Consider the following 20482-nt stretch of genomic DNA (forward strand, 5'->3'; position numbering starts at 1 on the left):
ATAATTCTATTAGAAATTTCCATTTAAGGAATTTTCTTTTAATCCTTCAAAAACATTTAAACAGCTTCACTAAAGCTTGTCTCTGGTGAAGGAATTACTGGAAACCATGGACATAACATGACTGAACTGTTTGTCCATTTTGGTATTATTTAGCTTGTTTCTAATAACGCGTCTAATTTATCAGAATTAAACCTTGTATTGCATGCTCGGAATGCACTTGAAGACTGGCTTTCAATGTACTATCCTCCAGTATTATCCGTTCTTGAGATTCGTAAAGTGCTTAAGAAATCCATCCATATAATGAGCAAGAAGAACCTTCTAACAACATTATTAAATAGTACAGTAATTTGCAGTGGCGTATTTAGGGGGAGGGCTTCCGGGCTTAAGCCCCCCCCCGAAATCTTACTTACTATAGGAAAGTATATGAAATATCTTGCAGAATTGTCACATTTTCAGGCAAAGCCCCCTCCCGAATGTTAGCAAAGCCCCCTCCGAAACAAAATCGTAAATACGCCACTGGCAATTTGTGACGATTAAATGTTAGTACAACCAATAGATGCATACACATACGTGATTGTGCAGAATTCTAATCTGTCGTACTTTTCTGTGTTTCTAAGAGATGTGTGAATCTTCGTATATGATGAAATGATTTATGTGTTATTTTCGTTCTGTCAGGGAATAACTCTTATTCCTGCAGACCTATACGAAGAGCAATTTTATTAATTTATGAACATGAAAATGTTGAAAGAATTAATGTAAGATATTTACTTTATATGTAAAATAGGAATAACACCTGTTTTTGGCAGTTCGGCGCTGCCGTTCTCCAATTATATGACTAATTCGTGAGATGTTTTAAGACAATATAAATACAGTATCATTTTGAATTATTCTATTCAAGGTTGTTCAGATCATGAAGAATAATCTTAACAACACTTAGAAGTTAGTTATGGGTGTTTTTACATTCACAACAGTGTTGAATTGTCAAGTTTAGAGGATTCTTACAAAATCAGCCTAACATTTATTTTAAAGTGTTAGAAAGTAACCTTGTTGCTGATATATAGTGCTATAAGGTTCTTATCTTATATTTGTCAAGTTTAGTTACAAAGTTTTCTTGTTCTTTTTCCAGTGAACGTATTCGAAGGGGAACAACTGAATTTAACTCGAATTAGTAGGACAGATATGGGTGCATACCTTTGCATTGCCTCAAACAGCGTCCCACCGTCCGTCAGTAAGAGGATAATTGTCGACGTAGAATGTAAGTAGCATTTTATTACTTTGATACCAATTATATGCTCTTTTCTTACTAACCCTAACCATGATTTATTTGAAGCAATATCAGCGATAGATTACTTCCATATTCAACGTATGGAACACACTGTAACACAACTAAAATGGGGAATAACAAGACGAATCTTTCAATGGTATTATGGAGTAATTTAATTTGAAATTGAGTAGGAGTGTCAGCTTTAATATTCATACGAGGCGTCTTCAAAAAGAAACCGAACTTCTGCTGTAACTTCTTTGTTGCTCATTGTATAACATTTTAAGTACTGTCCTCCTCAAAGTTGTCTCCTCTACTGTCAATACACCGTTCTCAGCATTTCTGTCGTTTTTGTAAAGCCTTCTGGAACACATTTTCAGGGATGGTGCGCATGTTTCTTGTCGTATTGTCCTGAATCTCCTCTATGGTTTGGAAACGACGTCATTTCAAAGTGATTTTAAGTTTGAGAAACAGAAAAAAGTATGTTGGGGCAGGAGAATAGGGCGGATGGGGCACAACGTGAGTCTGGTGTTTTGCAAGATAATTGTGGATGAGGAGCGTAGTGTGAATAGGTGCACATTGTCACGGTGCACCATCCAAATCTCTTTTTCCCCCAATTCAGACCTCTTCCTGCGCACAACATCCCTCAACCGCGCTAAAATGTCCTGGTACAACTGTTTGTTTACCATCTGACTACGTGAATCAAATTCATGATGCACAATGCCTTTCCAATCAAAAAGCACAACCAACTTCACCTTGATCTTTGACCCACTCATGAGTACCTTTTTGGACGAGAAGACCCTCAATGAATTGAAAAGCAATTGAAATGTCTCTGTAAATGTTTTCCCAAGTTTGTAGCAAAATTTCACACACACACGCCTTATTTTTCAAGCTCTTTAATTGTCATTGTGTCATTAATCTGACGAACAGCTTGTGCACGTGCTCACTTCTGCGGCTATAGCTTACCAACTGTCGGTCACAGTGAAATGCGGCAAATAACAATTTGTTGTCTAAATCTGCTGCTAGGTGCTGCACTCAGAAGCCGCAGCACGCTCCCTCTGCCGGTCGGTGAGCAATTTAGGAATTTCGGTTTCTTTTTGAACACACCACGTATAATATATATATATATATATATATATATATATATATATATATATATATATATATATATATATATAGATATAGATATAGATATAGATATAGAGAGAGAGAGAGTATTTATTTCTGAAATAATAAATATAATAAATTCAAACATGTTCAATAATGATTTATTTCTGGGATAACCGTTATTTGAACTCTCTTGAGAGAAATAAAATCTTTTTCTATCTTCTTGTTTCGCCTTTTTTCATATCCACCAATCAGATAAGTGCTCGTCAAAATATAAACCACAGTATATGATACATTCTTGTTTTGGTAGTTGAATCTAATGTATTCTGAAGGAAAATATTTCAGACGGGTTGAGTGTTCATTCAACTTCGCATGACTTTCGATGCTTGTGTATTAAGGTGAAATATAGTGCACTAAACATAGGACTGGACTTAACCCGATTGTTTCCAATTGAACGTGGAGCTCGAGTTTAATCTACTCTCCATCTACGATGTACGTATAACAAACATTGCGACAGATTTAACCTCACATTTTTATATTTTACAGAGAACCGTAGCGATAATTGTAATAAACCAACATAACGCAAGGTGTTATGTTTTTAGGACACTGGACTCAACTAGCTTTTAAGTTACGAGTCGTGTTTCCTTAAGTGAGTTGTGCATTAAGCTGATCAGATTAATCAGTACTACGAAATTTTGTACTAAAATAGTAGATAAATATTCATTTAATTCAACCTGTCGCGGCTGCTGTTAGGAAGGGGCGAATGAAATGTTCAATTTGACGTCTGGTGGGAAAAACTCACTTCAGCAACACAACACAAGAAAGGACTAAGGTCACATGTCTAAATAACACAAACTCTCACAGCAGACAAGCTGGAGTAACCAGCATACAGGGACCAATGCGTTGTTGAAAGGTTCGTATGAAAGTGGAGCACGGAGAACACACACTTGTGAGTGATTTTTCTTTACTAATTCAAATTAGGACATTTACCTAGCAAATCTCAAATAACATTAACAGTGCATTTGAGCCAGTGGTATGAATAAACGTACTATCCACAATTGCTTTGTCACATTTCGTTCCGGTGACACAACATTGCAAAATGGGCCTCATGGGCTTAGACCAACATCATTTTCGGATGAACTCCTCAGGAACACCAGTGGAACGGACTCTCAGAAAAGAGTTTGTGCCATTGAGGACGAGTTAGGCAAAAATTATATATCATTGTCATTCTGCGGCTCCGTGCAATCGGTAAGGTAAAAAGTTGGATTTATAAATACCATATGAGTTGACACCGGCAAACACGAATCATCATGTGAGCTCATCCATGGCTAAGCGGTTAGCGTACGTGCCTTTGGCGTGGGAGAACCGTGTTCGATTCCCGGAGGGAATTCAGGTAATTCGATTCCACGTTAATCAGTAGGTCCACGTCTCATATAGCCTCGCTGCTCAACGGGATGTTAAACTGAAAATCAACTCAACGAATTATCATTTGCAAGTGTGTAGTTCTCTGAGTGTAGAAATGGTTTCCTTCGTCTTACAAGTAAATGTTCTTTCCCAACAATCTGGAATCCGGAAATTGAATATACACGAGTACTCAGATAGAGGGATCAGTACAGAATACAGGCAGAGTCTACCGGGAGAATAGAAAAGGATCGGGTAGCAGGAGGACTCTAAACCTATGACCGAAAAACAGGTTAGTGAGTCAGAAAAGAGAATGAGACAGGTCCCATAAAGTTAGGGCAGGAAACGAGAGAATATTCGCGATGTACACATATATGTCAGTTCATATGTGCATTTGCACATTCGCTCTTGTCCTTCTTTATTGATAAATAGGGAACAAATCAGACTTGGTAAGTTTCTATAACGACTGTCTGTGGTCTAGTCTTTCTGCTGATCGTTCGAAACTCTTCTCTTACTTGATTCTTGATCAGCAAACACGGATGAGAGTCTTACCCATCAGGCTGCTCCTAAATCAATTAAACTGGTGAAACGTCTTGTTTCTAGTGCTTGTACTGGTTGAGTCCAGCCCTCGAATGTCCTTTTTTTCCGACTTTACAAGTTATTTGTCATATACATTATTGTTGCAGTGATTTCAGAATCAGAGGAACAAATCTAACACCGTGATAAGTTTCTATGGCTTCAGTCGTTTACTTCGTAACAATTTTCTGCACGATCTTCCTGAAACATAATTCAAATCACTTTTTACAAGGCTGGATACTTGGACGAGACGTATGTACCTTGGATTGCATGGCATCTGTCTTGACTCTGTAGTAAACGACAAAAGGTACTACAAACGTGTTGCAATTGCATTTGTAGGACGTGACCACCACTTCGAGCAGAGAGTTTGCATAACTCATGGTTTCTTTCTGATCTTTATATTGACTGTCAATAGGCATTACTAGTCATTGATTCTCATCTGAACTGGTTCAAATAACACTTTGTCATTGTAACCACATTCTAACTTTGCAATTTCTGTTATCTTGGCTTCTGTCAGTCTGCGTATAAACATTTTATATAGAAGACGTTTGAAACTAATGTTGAAATAAGATTTCCCACATATTATCACGTTAGCTTTAGGCCCTTCTATACTCTTTGATATCTGCCGCTTGGGCTACATACTGATCTACAAGAATCCGTTAATGGTCAACAGGTGTCTCCATGTTGCAAGAAGCACTCGCCCATATATCGCGCAACCGACAGTTCAAGACCTGAGATGCAGTATGAAAGTCCTCCTTATCCTTCGTATTTCCTCGATATCTCTTCCACTGCTTACTACATCTGGCAACATGTCCATCACTTCTTGGGAGGAAAGACCTTCCCTGATGATTAGACGGAGTAACATGCTGTTGAGGACTTCTTTGCATCTCAGACTCCAGATTTCTTTCGCTACAAATCCTGGGGTGGAAATGTAATTCCAGAACTAAGGGGACGGTGATTACACTAAGGGCTTAAAGTGATGGATACTTAGTAGATTCCAGTTATTAACAGCCATTCTTTCTTTTCTTTTGCCTTGAACTTTTACTAAGAGGATTCCATCCCCTCGCTCCCCCCATTTCCATCCCAGACGAAATCCAATATTTGGCTGAGCGGTGGCAAAGGTGTGTGGTTACAAACTGTGCCTATTTTGATTAAGCAAGTTTATTATTATTATTATTATTATTATTATTATTATTATTATTATTATTATTATTATTATATTTATAATATTTATGATTTCAAATTAAGATACAATTGATTTCAGGGTGTATAACAAATGTACAAATTTTATGTCTTCTGTAATTTTACGGTCAATTTCACATATATTCACCCATCTGACCTCACGTGTTACTGCAAGTTAACATATTTTATGTTCGGTCTTCTGCTTCTTTCATATGGAATTCGTCTAAACTTGAAGTCTAGCATTAAATTCGAACACTTGGAATAAGAATCTTAATGACACACCCCATTCCATTTTCTTTCCTTCTAGATCAAGTTTCAGAAGCGCTGAAACTCGTTTTCAATAATCTTAAGTGAAAAGTGTAAATGCCAAATTTGATGTCTCTAAACGTAAGAGATTTCAAGATATGAACATTCAAGGATTACAATTGTAGCTCATGCTGTTTTCCTTTACACCCATTTTTCTTTCCCTCCAAGTCAAAAACACTGAAACACTTTTCTAATTATTTTAAAATGAATCATCAAAACAACTTTTGCATCTCTAAGAAGGCACAGTGGTCTTCCTGGTTAATGATATCGATTTATTACTTCGTACCACCTCCGACCTCTACACCGTTCTTGTTCTTTCTTTCCAAGCATTATGTGTACAGACACGCTACACACATATATATCACAATATACACTATAACACATAAACATTACAGATGTGTACTATATGATATTTAATGCTGCGTGTTTAATATGTTCAATCAGTTTAGAGATTCCGAGATATGGACATCTTATTATAATATTAATTGCAACCTCAATGTTCCCCTTTGTTGTCGAATTTCCCAAATACCTTCCTCAGTGATTCTTACATCACTGAAATTCTGTAGTGTTCAAATTTCATGTATCTAGGTTAAGCAGTTTAGCCCAAATGTTGATAATTCAGTCGCAGACGTTTCTTAAGAGCGAATTTCCATTGTTTTCCATTGTTCTACAGGGATAAAAGCTCTATAATAGACATACGCATGACTGCGTAGCTTGGATCAATCAAAATTGTTTCCAATTAGGCCTCGCAAGTTCGGCCCTCAATATACCTGTACTGTATAGTATTCCATCTTAGTTTGTTGGAAATCAGAGAGAATAAAAGACGTAAAGCAGCCTGATATTGTAAGTCAATATTAGCAACTGACTCATGTAAATGTGCTTTACTTATATAGAGAGTTTGTCAAAAATATATACAGAATTTAATACGTGGAATCTGCGATGTTTTTTTTTTTTTCGAAATTGGATTGAATTATCATTACAATTTGTAGTGTTTTATTTCCTCGACAAATCTTGGTACTCTCGTGACTGTTGTATGTAACATATGACACATGATAGTTAAACAAAGTAGCCCATTCACATTTGACATTTGAGGAACAGAAGTCCATTTTAAAGTAATATTTCAAGTTGACGGCTGTGAACTTTTAACTTTGGGATACCGAAGGATGTTGTGTATCGCACAAAACCGGTTAAACCGGGAGAACCTTCGTGAAGAAATTACAGTGACAGCTGCAGCAATTCCCCCAAAGCAATATTGACGCGGCTAAGCAAGTGGTCACCATTGTGATTTATATCTAAACGCTAAGTGCATTAACTTTGAACATCTTCAGTAATTGTACAGGTGCAAGAAACATTTATTGTGCTTTTACGTAATTTGCAATACATTTGTAATATATAGACCTACCTAAACTTAGTAGTAAGATAGAACGTCGAGTTTTCTTCAGTTAAAGTGTGTACTTTTCTTGAAGGACCCTGTACATTATTAGTCACCATACGACAAGCTTTATTATGATTGAAATTGCTTCTCTTCTTGCATTTTGCCATGTGAGACTTTGTTTTCTGTTAATCATTTGTTACAAAAATTAAAACTAAAAATAGAAATAATTTAACCAGGTTACACAAACTTTACACAAATATTGTCGTGATTGCGTAGTAGGTATGTACCGTTATTAAATGGATGTGTAAACAATTCTCAGATTTGAAGGGTTGTGCTATTAATTACGAACACTTAAATGGGAAACTTTTACTTAACTTTCACACAGATGTAGCGCTACGTTTACAAATAACGTTAGTTTTAACATCATTATTTGACGTAATAAAAATTTAACTTTAAAAATATGTGTATCATTGTATTCATTTTAATTGTTTACAAATATTTCAATTTCATCAACGGACATAAATTATATTATAAACTAGAGCTTTTGTTTCTGTTGCAATGGAGCTAAAACACCCCTTTCCAGTTCTGAGTTTCTATAAGAAATGGATCCGTAGTTTAGCAAGTAGTAGTGGTACTCAGCAACTTTTTAAAGACTACTTGAAATCTTTAAAATTAATTATGTGTAATTGAGAATTATGTAAAATAATTTATTATTTCAGTTATAAATGTCTACAGTAATTATTTATTTTTTAAACGTTCTTTACTTGTATGAATTATGGTAGCAATAGAATGAAACACTGTTACAGGACATGAATTTGTAACATGATATGAATTACAATTTTGTTACATACATTTCGACGTTGTAGGTGATGGGAGGCAGGCAAAAGCAAGCGTTTTGAGCAAGTCAATTCTCATTTAAGTCATACAATCATGCAATTTCCCATGGGAACATAGCTGCTTGTATGAAAAAGATTTTTTATTGCTTCTTCTGATGTCGTTTTTGTTATTATTATTAGTAGCATAATAGTATTAACAGAAAAAGACCAGAAGCGATCATGCAGAAAGTTGCTGTAATTCAGTGGAGAAATGTAGATGCAGTTGTGATATTCGGAGCATAAAATTTAGTGAAAGTGTTCGAAATTAAAGAAAAAAATCAATAATTAGATAATTAATGAAAGACGTGTTGCCAGTGTTTGTATCCAATATAAGTTAACCGCTGTATTATTACCTTAAATCTGAGAAGTTTTTATCTTCTTTTATTTGGAAATCTAGGCAGTAAGCCGATTAATTGATAATACACTTGAAATGAAATGAAATACAATATTTAAGTTTTATTTCTCACAGATACTCCGGCTAGGCTAAAGAAGACAGTAATAATACGAACCGAATGAAATAGTGGAATGAAGAAAGTGAGAGGAAACAGGAGTACCCCGAGAAAACCCACGCACACAGTGATTGCCCACCACAAACCTCAGTTGGCATGAGCTGGGATCGAATCAGGGGCCTCACTCACCAGAGGTGAACGCTCTACCGCTGAGGCAATGCGGCTCCTGATAATACGCTTGAAATATCTAGTAAAGTGAAAAACGTAAAATCAATATAGAATCAAATTCGAATACTTCTTCTTGTAATATATGAAACTAAATGTTTTAGATTCAATTTTTATACTCTATGTTATACTAAAACATGTTAACCCTTTTAATGCTTTATTCAACTATATCACCCCTGTTTTCTATAGAAAATTCTAATATTGTTGACGGAACTAGCTGAAATCTGAAATGAACAAATAAATTTAAAATGATAAGAAAGTAATGGAATAATAACATGAGATGAAATAAACTGTTAAGATGTGGAGCAATATATGGTGTGTTGTTATCGTCAAGAAGGTTGTTTTCGTTTGATTTCAGCATTCAAACACGTTAAAGTTTTACAATACTGCCGTGCATTGATAGTCCTTCTTCAAGGAACTTCAGCACAACACATCTCATCTACATACCTTAAGACGATGATTCTACTTCGAACTTTTTGCGGCCTGCTGAACTGGGATGTTTCCACTCTATGGATGCTGAATTCATGTCTGGTGTGTAGTACTGGACAAAACTCTCATTTTCCGTAAAATTAATTTTCTTCCGCTTGTAACGCAGCAGATTCCTGTAGGGGGAAGGTCGTCTACGCTGACTTACCATCAGAAGATATGGGTGAGGTATCTGACGAGCCGATACTTTTTCTCATTGCAGAACATCATGAGTAAACGAATGTGGTCGTAGCTTTCAGTAATTTCGTAAGCAGTCAACCTCGTGTTCGTTTGAGTAAGTTCTCTGCGCTACTGGGTACCGATGGCCGTCCTATGTGATCTTTGTTGGTGAAACTTTCATGCTTATCTGCAAACTGTCTGCACTGCCTTATCATTTGTACTAACATGACTTGGAAATCATATTCATGTAAGAATCGTCTATGAATTTCTGGACTTACGTGCCCACAGGTATCCTTAGAGCGGCAACATGTGGGACATGTTCCACTCAATAATTTTCTGTGTCATCTCTAAAGTTGCTAAATGCCCGGTATATTACTGGTAAGGCCGGCCATTTTGCTGCTTATATTGCCGAAATCAAGTCTATCAATCCCACAAGTTTTCATTACTTTGTGGTGCGCTAGAGATATAACAAGGAATGAAGAAGAGGTCATTTCTATTAGATGGATAAATAAAATTATAGCTTTGTACCGTGTTACAGAGTTACGGCAACAACTGGTGAAGTTATATCCAACATTATTGAAGATGTTTTATTACGACCGCAACTGCCTATGTAAAACCTACGACAGCAATGCTATGATTGGGCTGACAATATGAGACTACTACAGAATAAAACACTAAAAGATGTTTGACTGAGTTCTTTTGGAATTAAAGAACATATTCGATTATCTAGGAATTAAGCAAACTCTAATATGGGAAACGGAAAGAACTGATGATTTGAAGTTATATCCGGAACCTAACACATCAACTATAAATTTAGAGTTAAGATTGAGATTGAATTATAAAACCATTACCGTTGTTAAGGACGCAGTAGTTGATTTTCGTGAAACGAGTCTTGAAGAAAGAAGTTTAATTCCAAATGTGGATATGTTTTTTCGACTACTATTCGCATTATAGAATTGAAGCAAAGAAGAAAAAAGTTTCAGTAATTTTCGCCGCTTGAAAAAAAAATCTGTTCTGCTACAAACCAGAAATCATGTGGCAGTTGTTCTATTCATCAAGATCTTTTAGATAAGGTTGGCAAAAAAAAACTAGTTGTTGCAATTTTTGTTTTGGGTAATGTCAAATAAAAAATGAAACTGGCCACTGAAAAATTTGATTGATAACTTAGATCACTGCAGTTTGGTCTTTCCGCGAATTGATTGATCCTTTCCTACGTAGATGTATATTATTTCTATATGAATGTTTTTCTTTTCAAGTAGAAACAACCAAATTTATAGAATTGTGATATGCCTTGGAGATTGTACTTACTTGCAGGGCAAACCTACAAAAGAATGATTTTTCAGAACAAGTTGTCATCTTAGAATATCGACTTTTTCATATTATAATCTAATATTTTGAATGATTTTTTCGTACTTTGGGGAAGGGGCAATATACCTCCTAACCCTCGCCATGGGGTTAGCTTTTGTGTATCTGTATGTTTATAAACGACAGTTTTGTTTTATATATGAGACTATAAATGAATAAATTTGTTATATCAAATCAAATCAAAGCAGTAAGAAGTTTAACAAAACCTCAACGCATGTGAAATGTAGCGTCCTTCCCCCCCATTATTTACAAGCTAACGACGCCAGTGCACATGGCCATTCGTATCGCACCTTCGTTGCGGTCCAGAATTGCAACACACAATCATCAATTATTATAGTCGGGGACGTATCTTCTTGTAGGTGTTGCTTCCTTAGGCCTCTATGCCATCACCATTTTACCATTTGTAACAGAAAGAAAGAAAACGTTAGTGGAAAGAAGTATGGTACTTATTAAATGACAATATTAACAACACTTAATCACTAATTACTCCAAAGGCCCAGAAAAGAAGAAGAAGTATGGTACTTATTAAATGACAATATTAACAACACTTAATCACTAATTACTCCAAAGCCCCAGTGCACATTTTTCTACTATTCCATGTATATTATTAAAATGTAAATTAATATTGTTTATGATGTAGTTTAATGGTTACGTTATAAGCTTTTAGTGCACATAGTTCCGAAGTCGATTCCAATATTGAACAACCATGATTATGTAATTGGAGAACTCTTCGAATTGAGATGTATCTACAAAACTAGACAAGCAGGAATAACGCGGATGAGAGTAGATGTTTTGATCTCATTTCTCCAAACTGAAAGCTATAGGGTCCTTTGTGGACTATAATTTCAATGAGTTGAGTGTATTATTTTAAATACGTCAATATCCTTATGGGATTTTTCTTCTTTTTTCTATATATAGACGCTATTTTAAACAAAATTACATTTTTCTCCTTTAACTAAACTCCATTTTTCTTTATTTTTCTAACGTGGCATACGTTCACCTGTAGTGGAGAGTATCAATTTCGAAAAACCAGGTGGCCACAGTAGTATACGGATTCGTTGTACACCAGGTGGCAGCGTAATACAATCCATACATTGGTTAGATTCTTAGTTTGCTTCTTGTGTCGGTCACCTCTTGTCCTTGCTGTGGCTTAATGCGAACATTCACATGCCGATCCGGAATAGGAAGACAGTACCCAGCTGCTGCCTGGAGGCTATAACTGTTCCCCTCCCCTCCAAAGCCCCCAGTGTCAGCGGAAAGCACCGCAATATCTGAATCGATCCTCAATAACCACCTCGCACAACGGGAACGCCCAACCCCTTTTGAAAAAAAAAGTTTAAAAAAATATTTTTTCTTTCTAAAATTTATGTAGTGGGCCACAGTCTGCATTTCTGCAGTGTTGCAAGGTGCAATATAATATGTCAGAAAGATGTTAATGTACTAATAAATGGCCCCAAGATAGAATTATTAGCGCATTGGGTGTAGGGAAAAGGCGCTAGAATGGAAATTTATGAACCTCAATGGATTTAAAATCAATCCAAAGTGTGTATTAGACAAATTGTGGAGATTTTTTCATTACAAAATAGATAAGTCGTAGCCTATAGGGCTGGTGAATTAAATTTTCACTCAGAACGAAGAGAGAGAGAGAGAGAGAAAGTGAACTAGTTTTTGGCCATGAATTACTTTTCGGGCTCTTAAAAGCATAGCTATGGAATGTTTTTAAACATAGGCTTGTCCTACTAATGAATATCAAATGACGTTGAAAACAATTACAGTGTTTACTGTTGCTGCTACTGTTATGATTGTTGAGAAGGAAAGGGTTACTATTTACTCTGGCAGTGCCAACAAGTTTACTGCACTGAAGATATATTGTTGCCTGACTAATTATCTTAGGATAAAGATATACCGAAGATACCTCGCGATCGAGAGGTTTAAGTCGCGGTTGCTACCTCGATAATGGCACAAACAAATCAATTCAAATGAGTAAGCGCATACCGGAGATGTGTACGCTACATCGCGACCTAGGAGTCGACCGCGGGGTGAATTAGTGGTGATGATGATAAACAACCGAGTTTGTTTTTACATCGATGTTCAGCGGAAGCATTGCTGTGACTTGTGTTTTCATTGATTCTCATTGAAGCGCTGAACGTAATAAAATTTCCATTTATTTTCATAAAAAGTTCATATGTTTCAATAAAATTTGTAGAATTTCGTCTGCATAGGATTATTTGTATGTTATGGTGAAGAGATTTTGCTGTACTTTATATTTGATTATGAAAGACATATTAGTAGAACTAATGATTAATGTTCCAGCAAAATGGAATAAGAGACACAAACAACACCATAATAAGCACGTTTTAAATAGAGAATGGAAGATAATAGCAACTCAAATGAGAATATCAGATACGTTATTCATATTTATTTGAGAATTGTACTGTAGCTTATTATTATATAAGGCAATGGCAGGAGCTTTCGGACTGAAGTTCCTAAATTCCGGAATTTCTAAAGAAAAAAGAAGCTAGTGTTAGTCATATCTATGCTTAAAACTTCACTCCCCACTAATTCCGAGATTAATAAAAAAGAATTTCTTCTAAATTCATTACTGTGATAAGGTAAAAAAAAAAAAAAACCTGTGAAGACAGTCACATATCCATAGGAAGGTAACGTCAAATAACGGAAATGCAGTCACGAAACTTCATTTAGTGAAGGTAATATCCCTTCCACCTCGAAACCAGAAGACGTCTGTTTTTTATTTTACTAGGAAATGATTTCTCGCCTGAGTGCTCAAAAAGGGCATTTCTCCACAGAAAGTTGAAAAAAGGTACAAGTCTTTGATTTATTGACAGAGATGCACAAGAGATGATACTCGAATATTTTTGGGAAACACGAGACGAAACCTTGGCATTTCTCATGCCTCTTTTCGCGTCCATCCCCATTTATATGCTGTTTGGTCTTTTCAATTTCAAAATGTGTTTTTGCAGTGATTTTTATGCACTAACGGAATAATTTCACACACATCACAGTAATGTTTCTCCCCAAACTGAGAACTTATAGCAAGGATGTGACCTCTTTGCTATGTGCGCCCTTCATCCATCTACACCTAGACATTGAGATAGTGACCGCGACTTAAACCTCAACCTCGATCGCAAGGTATCTTCTGTATGTTTTTACCCTTATTTTACCACCCAATACAGCGCCAGATTATATTTCTGGTATAAGACTCTTCTACTGTATTTGCTTTTGTATTTATCTTAATGGAGATTGGAAGGAAGTGTCCTGTAATAACTACTATATAACACCCTGGTACCTCTATATACATCAGCTTTGGAATAATTTCTACTTTGTATAAATCCTGTTTGGGCATCAGCGTTTCATCTGGTCACCTCTGGGTTGGATGAATTTTTCAGGACCCCACCAAGTGGAGACTTCTCATTGATTCCATCCAGCACCTAATCCAGGCTCTACTTTTCCTGTAATCCAGGTTCTACTTTTTATATATATAAGAAATACAGCATCCCGTCAACTCATCGGGACAGCTTTCAAGATCGACTTCACAACAATTTTCTTCCTAGAAGGCGAGCAACATATCATCATGTACTACCAGTAGCGGCGGAAGATAAAAACCTTTGCCCGGGCTGAATTTTACAAAAAGAGGTTTTGTTCTTCGGCTGGGAAGCAAAGTCTATCATGCGTTGTAATCCCTCCATCTCTTCAATACACACTGTGTGAGATTTAACTTTTAGACTTTAGTGAGTCACACGAAAGAGAATCTTATTTTTCAAAAGTGTCATTATCAAATAAGAATTGACCTTTATCATAATATATTCAAGATGAAAATTATTCAGCAGTTGTCGTACTTTGTTGTCTGCAATGAAATTCCCATAATACTGTTTCTTCTTTACTAACATGAGCTCCTCTGCATTTGTACTGGGTTATTTCTTAACTTCCTCGAGAAAACCTTCATGAATGAAGAATTATCTAGTAGTGGAGTCTAAGTTGGGTCACGGTACTCCGAAGATAAGGTATCATTCTTCATAGAGCCGAAAATAATCTTTCTGGTGTCACTGATGTCATAGGAATAGTAAGGTAAAGCATTGTTAGTTAATTAACTTCCGAAAACAAATAATGAGTTATCTCTTTTGGTTCAGATTTCAATAAAACAACGAGGTCTTGAACACCTTCAATTATGTTTAATGAATAACTTTTGCTTCGGTGAAACGAGAAACGCATCTTGTGCTTTTATGTTATCAAAATGTATGTCCGTTGAATACGTTTCGATTTAAACTGGAGATACGTATGTGAATAGATTTTTCATTAATATTACTGATCAGCAACCAGTCAATATCCTACAGCACAAAGAAAATATAGCCCTAAAATCTGCTGATCATGGTTTTCAATTTCAAGTTGTAGGCTTCACGGTAATATTCTTTCGGTTCTGAACGTGACCAGTAACATATTTTGTCGTGTCAAATTTTTATAGGGATTCTTCTCTGCCGTAGCACTCAAAGCTAAATTTTCTGCATTCTCCAAAACTTTATCATAAACTTCAACGAAGTCGTTAAGTTTCGACTGAAAGGAATGCTTCGTTACTTCTGCTCGTATTCATCACTTCAGCTTCAGCACTGATTTTACTTTTCTGCAGTTGTTTGGAACAAAGTTCTGTCAAAGAAAATGTGAAAATATATATTATTACATACGTACTTGTTATTGCCTTTGTTCATCCCTTTTCCCCCGTACTTGTTCAAGCGTGGGATACGCACCATGAGTGACCTTAGAAATAATAAGAAGGTATTTCACCAGCAAAGGGAATATATAATTTTTAATGTTCTCCAAGGTTATCTAATCAGCTTAAACAAAATGAAGGAGAGAAGAGTAGAAGCTTGTGGGCTAAGCATGAACTACGTTCGACTATACTTGATTCTAGAATGTCGAAAATTCAAGTTTCATTTCTTCTTGTTTATTTATGTATCTGTTCGTTGTCATTCACTCGATGAACACTGAGTTCGGGTTTGGTTGAGGTGCAGGGCGACAAAGCGAAAACGAAATACTACTAACCATGTTCCTGTTATTTTACTCTAGTTTATTTGACAGAATGTTATCTCTACAATGTTTGCGTGGTAGTTGAAAGCGGAAGAAAGAAGGAAAAAGAAAACTATTGCGAGATAGTAATGATGGATGAGAAACAAAGTGCAGCACACACAGTCTTTGGAACTAGAACGTCATTTTATTATTACATCGTTGTCAATACTTGATTCCGCGGAAAAACTGAGAGTAGTTATTCATTACTTGATTTTTGTTATCATTTTAACGTCGTTAATTTTTTAATTGATACTTCTATAAATAATGCCCGGTCTATAGCTTAGGCAGCCCGGACGATTCCTCCGCCTCTGCGTACTACCGAATTTGTGACTTGCAACTTGCACCAATACACATAAATGAAGCTTCGGCAGTGGCGCTTTCTTTCATACCATAGATGCTAATTACGTCAAGTGCCAACTCATCTCACATTCTGAGTTAGGAGTTCTTGATTGAACCCGGAACTCACATCATTAAAACTCGTGAATTACTGTACTAGGTCAATTCAGATCAGAAAAATAGTTGCTTGGTATACGATCTTTGAAATATAATTCACGTGCACCACTTTGTATAGGTCAAAGTGATTTGTGATACCATGCACTACCGTAGTCTATCCGCAATACCAGTATCTGGAGCGACTAGTGAATTTCACAATCCGAAACATTCTGAAGAGAAGGCAAAAGAGATATTCTTTGGACAAATTTTTATTTAAAGTCAAATCTAGTTAGTCACAACCGGGTCCAAGTAAGGAGGAAAAACGTTAAATAAAAGGAGAAAACACAAGAATTTCAGATTTATGAAATTTTATTAAAGCAGAACTCTCCACGCAAACAATAACATCTTCTTATCCTCCCTCCTCAGCATAATCCTAGTAGGCACTCGACTCTGCTCAGCAAAGTAATGTGAGTTTTTTTTCAATTATTTCATTTACCGTAATTGCTTTTGTATTTTAGTATTTTAGTATTAAGCAATGTTTAAATATACAATAATATAGTTCTTTATAGAACCTCGAACCAATAAAATGGGATCTTTTCCATGGGAAAAATTATTTTCCTTTTATTTCTTGCGGGGGAAAATTGTTTCGAACACGTCCTGTTTCGTACATGTCCAAAGATCTGCAAGGAATGAAGCACTTATACAGAGGTACTACATAATTATATGTAGAAGGGAAAAAGAAAAATACATGACTAGTTTTGCACACATCTTTGTAGTATTATTATAAGTGCATACACAAGGTGTAACATTAATGCATGTCCAAAATTGACGAGGTGATTGCTGACATCCAAATAAGTAAAAATGTTCGTATAAACGTGGGTCCGATGCCGTTTCACTTCCAAAATACAGGGTGTTCAAATGTCGAGTCTCTTCAATGCCTCACTATGGGAAAGTGGATGGAAATGTTCAATATTGCAAGAATAATACAATCAAGTGGAATTATGCCAGCGCATATACATTTACACTAACATAGAAAATGAAACTGATCAATATTTAAGGTTATTGGGTGGTCAGTCTTGCAAACCTGCTTCAAATTGTTACGTTTTCAAAGAGCACTAGACGTCCACACGTTAGTATATGGTTGCTGACATCAAAACGTTATGGGAGACCCGGGTTCGATTCCCGGCGGGAGATCATGTGGTTTGGATTCCACGTTAATCAGTAGGTCTACGTCTCATATAGCCTCGCTGCTGAAAGGGACGCTAAACTAAAATCACCTCACCTCATCAAAACGTTCCTAAATATGGGGCAGATTCCTCTTCGTTTTCGAAAGACCAGGCGTCTAACTGTGAAATCAATTAACGGCCCACGATAGGAAACAACGGTTCACAGATCAAAACTCTTTGATGAAAGTGTTATTGTGTCGTTACAAATGAATGCACATGAGAATAACTTACGTATGAAGCCACAAACTAATTAAATGTTAAAATCCACGAAGTAATGTTATTGAGTAACAATATTGTCCACTTCATGTGGACGCCTAGAACTATTTGAAAACATAACACTTTGTACCAGGTTGGCAACGCTGACAACACAATAACCTCAAATGTTGATTAGTTTCATTATCCATATTAGTGTAAATGTATTTGCATAGAATAATTCCACTTGACTATATTATTCCTGTAATATTGAACATTTCCATTCACTTTCCCATAATAAGCCAATGGAGGGACTCGACATTTGAACACCTATGCATTGATGTTACCCATGTAAACGATATATATAGTGCAATCGTTAAAAAAAAGTAAGGATAAGAATGACACTAGAGACATTTAGGAAGAAGACAATAAAGATATATTGAATATTTTGTGAGCATCTGAATAAAGAGTTAAGAGAAAGACTGGTTTATCAAGTTATCGTGTTAGGTTTTGGACTCTACCCGAGGGAAAAATATACTTGAAAACAGTGGGAAACTAATACGAGCTTGTAGAATATGAATGTGAAGAAGAATGAAGAAATTATATGGATTGAAAGTGAAAATAATGAGGAAATATTTGAGTTAATTTCTAGAAGAAAAACAAACTGGTTTGATAGGAGACCTTTTGAAAAGAGATTATATTGTGAGTACTTAATAGAAGCCATAGTGAACCGAAATGGAAGAGGAAGATAAATGACGTAAGACCTGTAGTGCATGGAATATCTTAGTTTGCAGTGTCACCTACCAAGTGTCACATAATTTTTATGATTGTGACAATGCTTTGATTTTGAATGTAAGTACAATCATTGAGCGTTTTAAGTTTGCAGCATTCTTTTCAAATTCATCACTTTTAATTTTATTTATTTATTGTTTTCAACGATGATGGCTCCTTAGAAAATTGTCCTACTAATTCAAGTAAATCTTTTATACTTTAGCGATTTATTATATATTTTAGAGACAAAATTTGTTTCGTTTACCATTGTTAAACTAGGGATTTATCGACTTTTGAAATGTCGTACAGCGAATAAACTAACATTATTTCCATTACGATTAAGGTTCCTAGCGACTTTTTGCAGTACTTTTAGTGACATTATTGTTAACGTTGTTGGCAACACTGGTCTAAATTTCAATTTAGTTTGTCACCTACACTGCTTGACTAAGTACACAGTTTCATAAGGAACACTGAAGCAGTTTACTGAAGAAGTAGTATGTATAAAAGTTGCTTCATTGAAACATAGACGATGAAAGAAATAACGGCCTGTAAGAGAGTCGCAAATGTCCATTATTGCGTTCAAGTGTTCAACGTATATTATTATGTACTATAAAGACATGTGTATGATTTTCCCGAACGTTTGTTTATTATAGTTTTTTTTTGTGTGTGTGTGTGTCACAATATTAATTTTGAGCGTTGATTGTATTATCCCCATGCCGTAAGTGTTGGTGGACCACCGATGGACACTAGCGACATCTTGCTAAAAATTGGCGGCCCCATAGCGACAATCCGCGATGAACCCCTTCCGTTTTGAAAATTATACCACAAGTGGCAGAGACGCGACAAATCGCCAATGAACCACAAAATATGTTAAGTCGTCTATATGCGTGAATTGTTTACACTAAGCCAAGTCTAAAAAATATTTTGAAAAAGTAAAAAATAAATAAATAAATAAAAAATAAAAAAAGTTCCCCGGCGTGGGCGCAAGCCAGCAACCTTGTAGTTACTAGTTGCGTGTTCTTCCGACTTTGCCAACGAGGCGGTGAAGAAAAGCTTGTTTGTAAAGTGATAAATAATTGAGGTCTTTTAAAGTTGGTCAATCAGAATGCTCCGTTAACTGTGTATACTATACGATAACCGTTTGAGATCAGATAAAGTGCGTTTGGTATTAATTTTATAACAAAATGACGTGCGTCTATTTACCTTATTTTATAATTCTCCCACATTCACTTTCTAATGATCGGCCACAGTTGTCATCTAAATTCTTACAATTCTACGCAACACTGAAGATTTTTCACTTCATGATGTAGAGGTAGAGGTTTCTTGACCACCAGAGCTCACGCACAGAACAAAATGAAGTTTTCACTGCTACGCGGTGGTAACTTCAACGAAAGCTATGATAGTTGGCTCTGGGCGCCCTGAGCGGAAGTAAGACGTTTCAATTGTCCTTCCCTGGGTTTCTGAAAGGGGTTTGGTTCTTCGAAATACTATCAAAACATGTTGGATTTGATATTCTTACAGAGTTTAACATTAATGTGTCCTACATTTTTTAAAGTTTAGTTCAGCTTGAAGTTAAACATTTCTGAACATTGGGACAAAGTGCACCTCGATGGAAATTTGTAATACAGTTAAAGATACCTACTTCAGTGTTATCATTAGAAAATTACTAGAAATTTTCGAATTATTTCAGATGCGTATGACATCCCATAACCGCCAGACTGGTCTCGAATTACTTTGTCTTACAAAGCCTGCTTGATAGAGGTTCAATGTCTTAACCACCATATCTATCCTAATATTACAAATGTGACGTAAAACTCACTAGGTGAATCTACTGCAGTGATCATATTGCTGTACCAACTTTGCACTCTCCGTTTTAGCTTCCAACTTTCGAGCTAATCCTCGATACGCACTAAACTTCCTCGTTTCCCGGCGTCTCTGAATTTTCTAGTTCCAGCATATTGCTTGTTATGAGACTTCTTACAATGTATTTATTTGTTTGAATACTTCCTTTGTCT

At 35.9% G+C, this 20482-nt stretch overlaps 1 protein-coding gene across 1 annotated transcript in view; it reads left to right on the top strand.

Moving 5' to 3' along the window:
- LOC145679251 (lachesin-like) overlaps positions 1-20482 on the top strand; it is a 987796-nt gene that overhangs the window by 731943 nt on the left and 235371 nt on the right. The window contains exon 8 of the mRNA XM_081749839.1: positions 1127-1255. Within this exon, the coding sequence (XP_081605965.1) occupies positions 1127-1255 (129 nt within the window). The remainder of the gene's footprint in view (positions 1-1126; positions 1256-20482) is intronic.

This window comes from Thermobia domestica, chromosome 2 (assembly GCF_964235325.1).
Source record: "Thermobia domestica chromosome 2, izTheDome1.hap1.1, whole genome shotgun sequence".
Taxonomy (NCBI): domain Eukaryota; kingdom Metazoa; phylum Arthropoda; class Insecta; order Zygentoma; family Lepismatidae; genus Thermobia; species Thermobia domestica.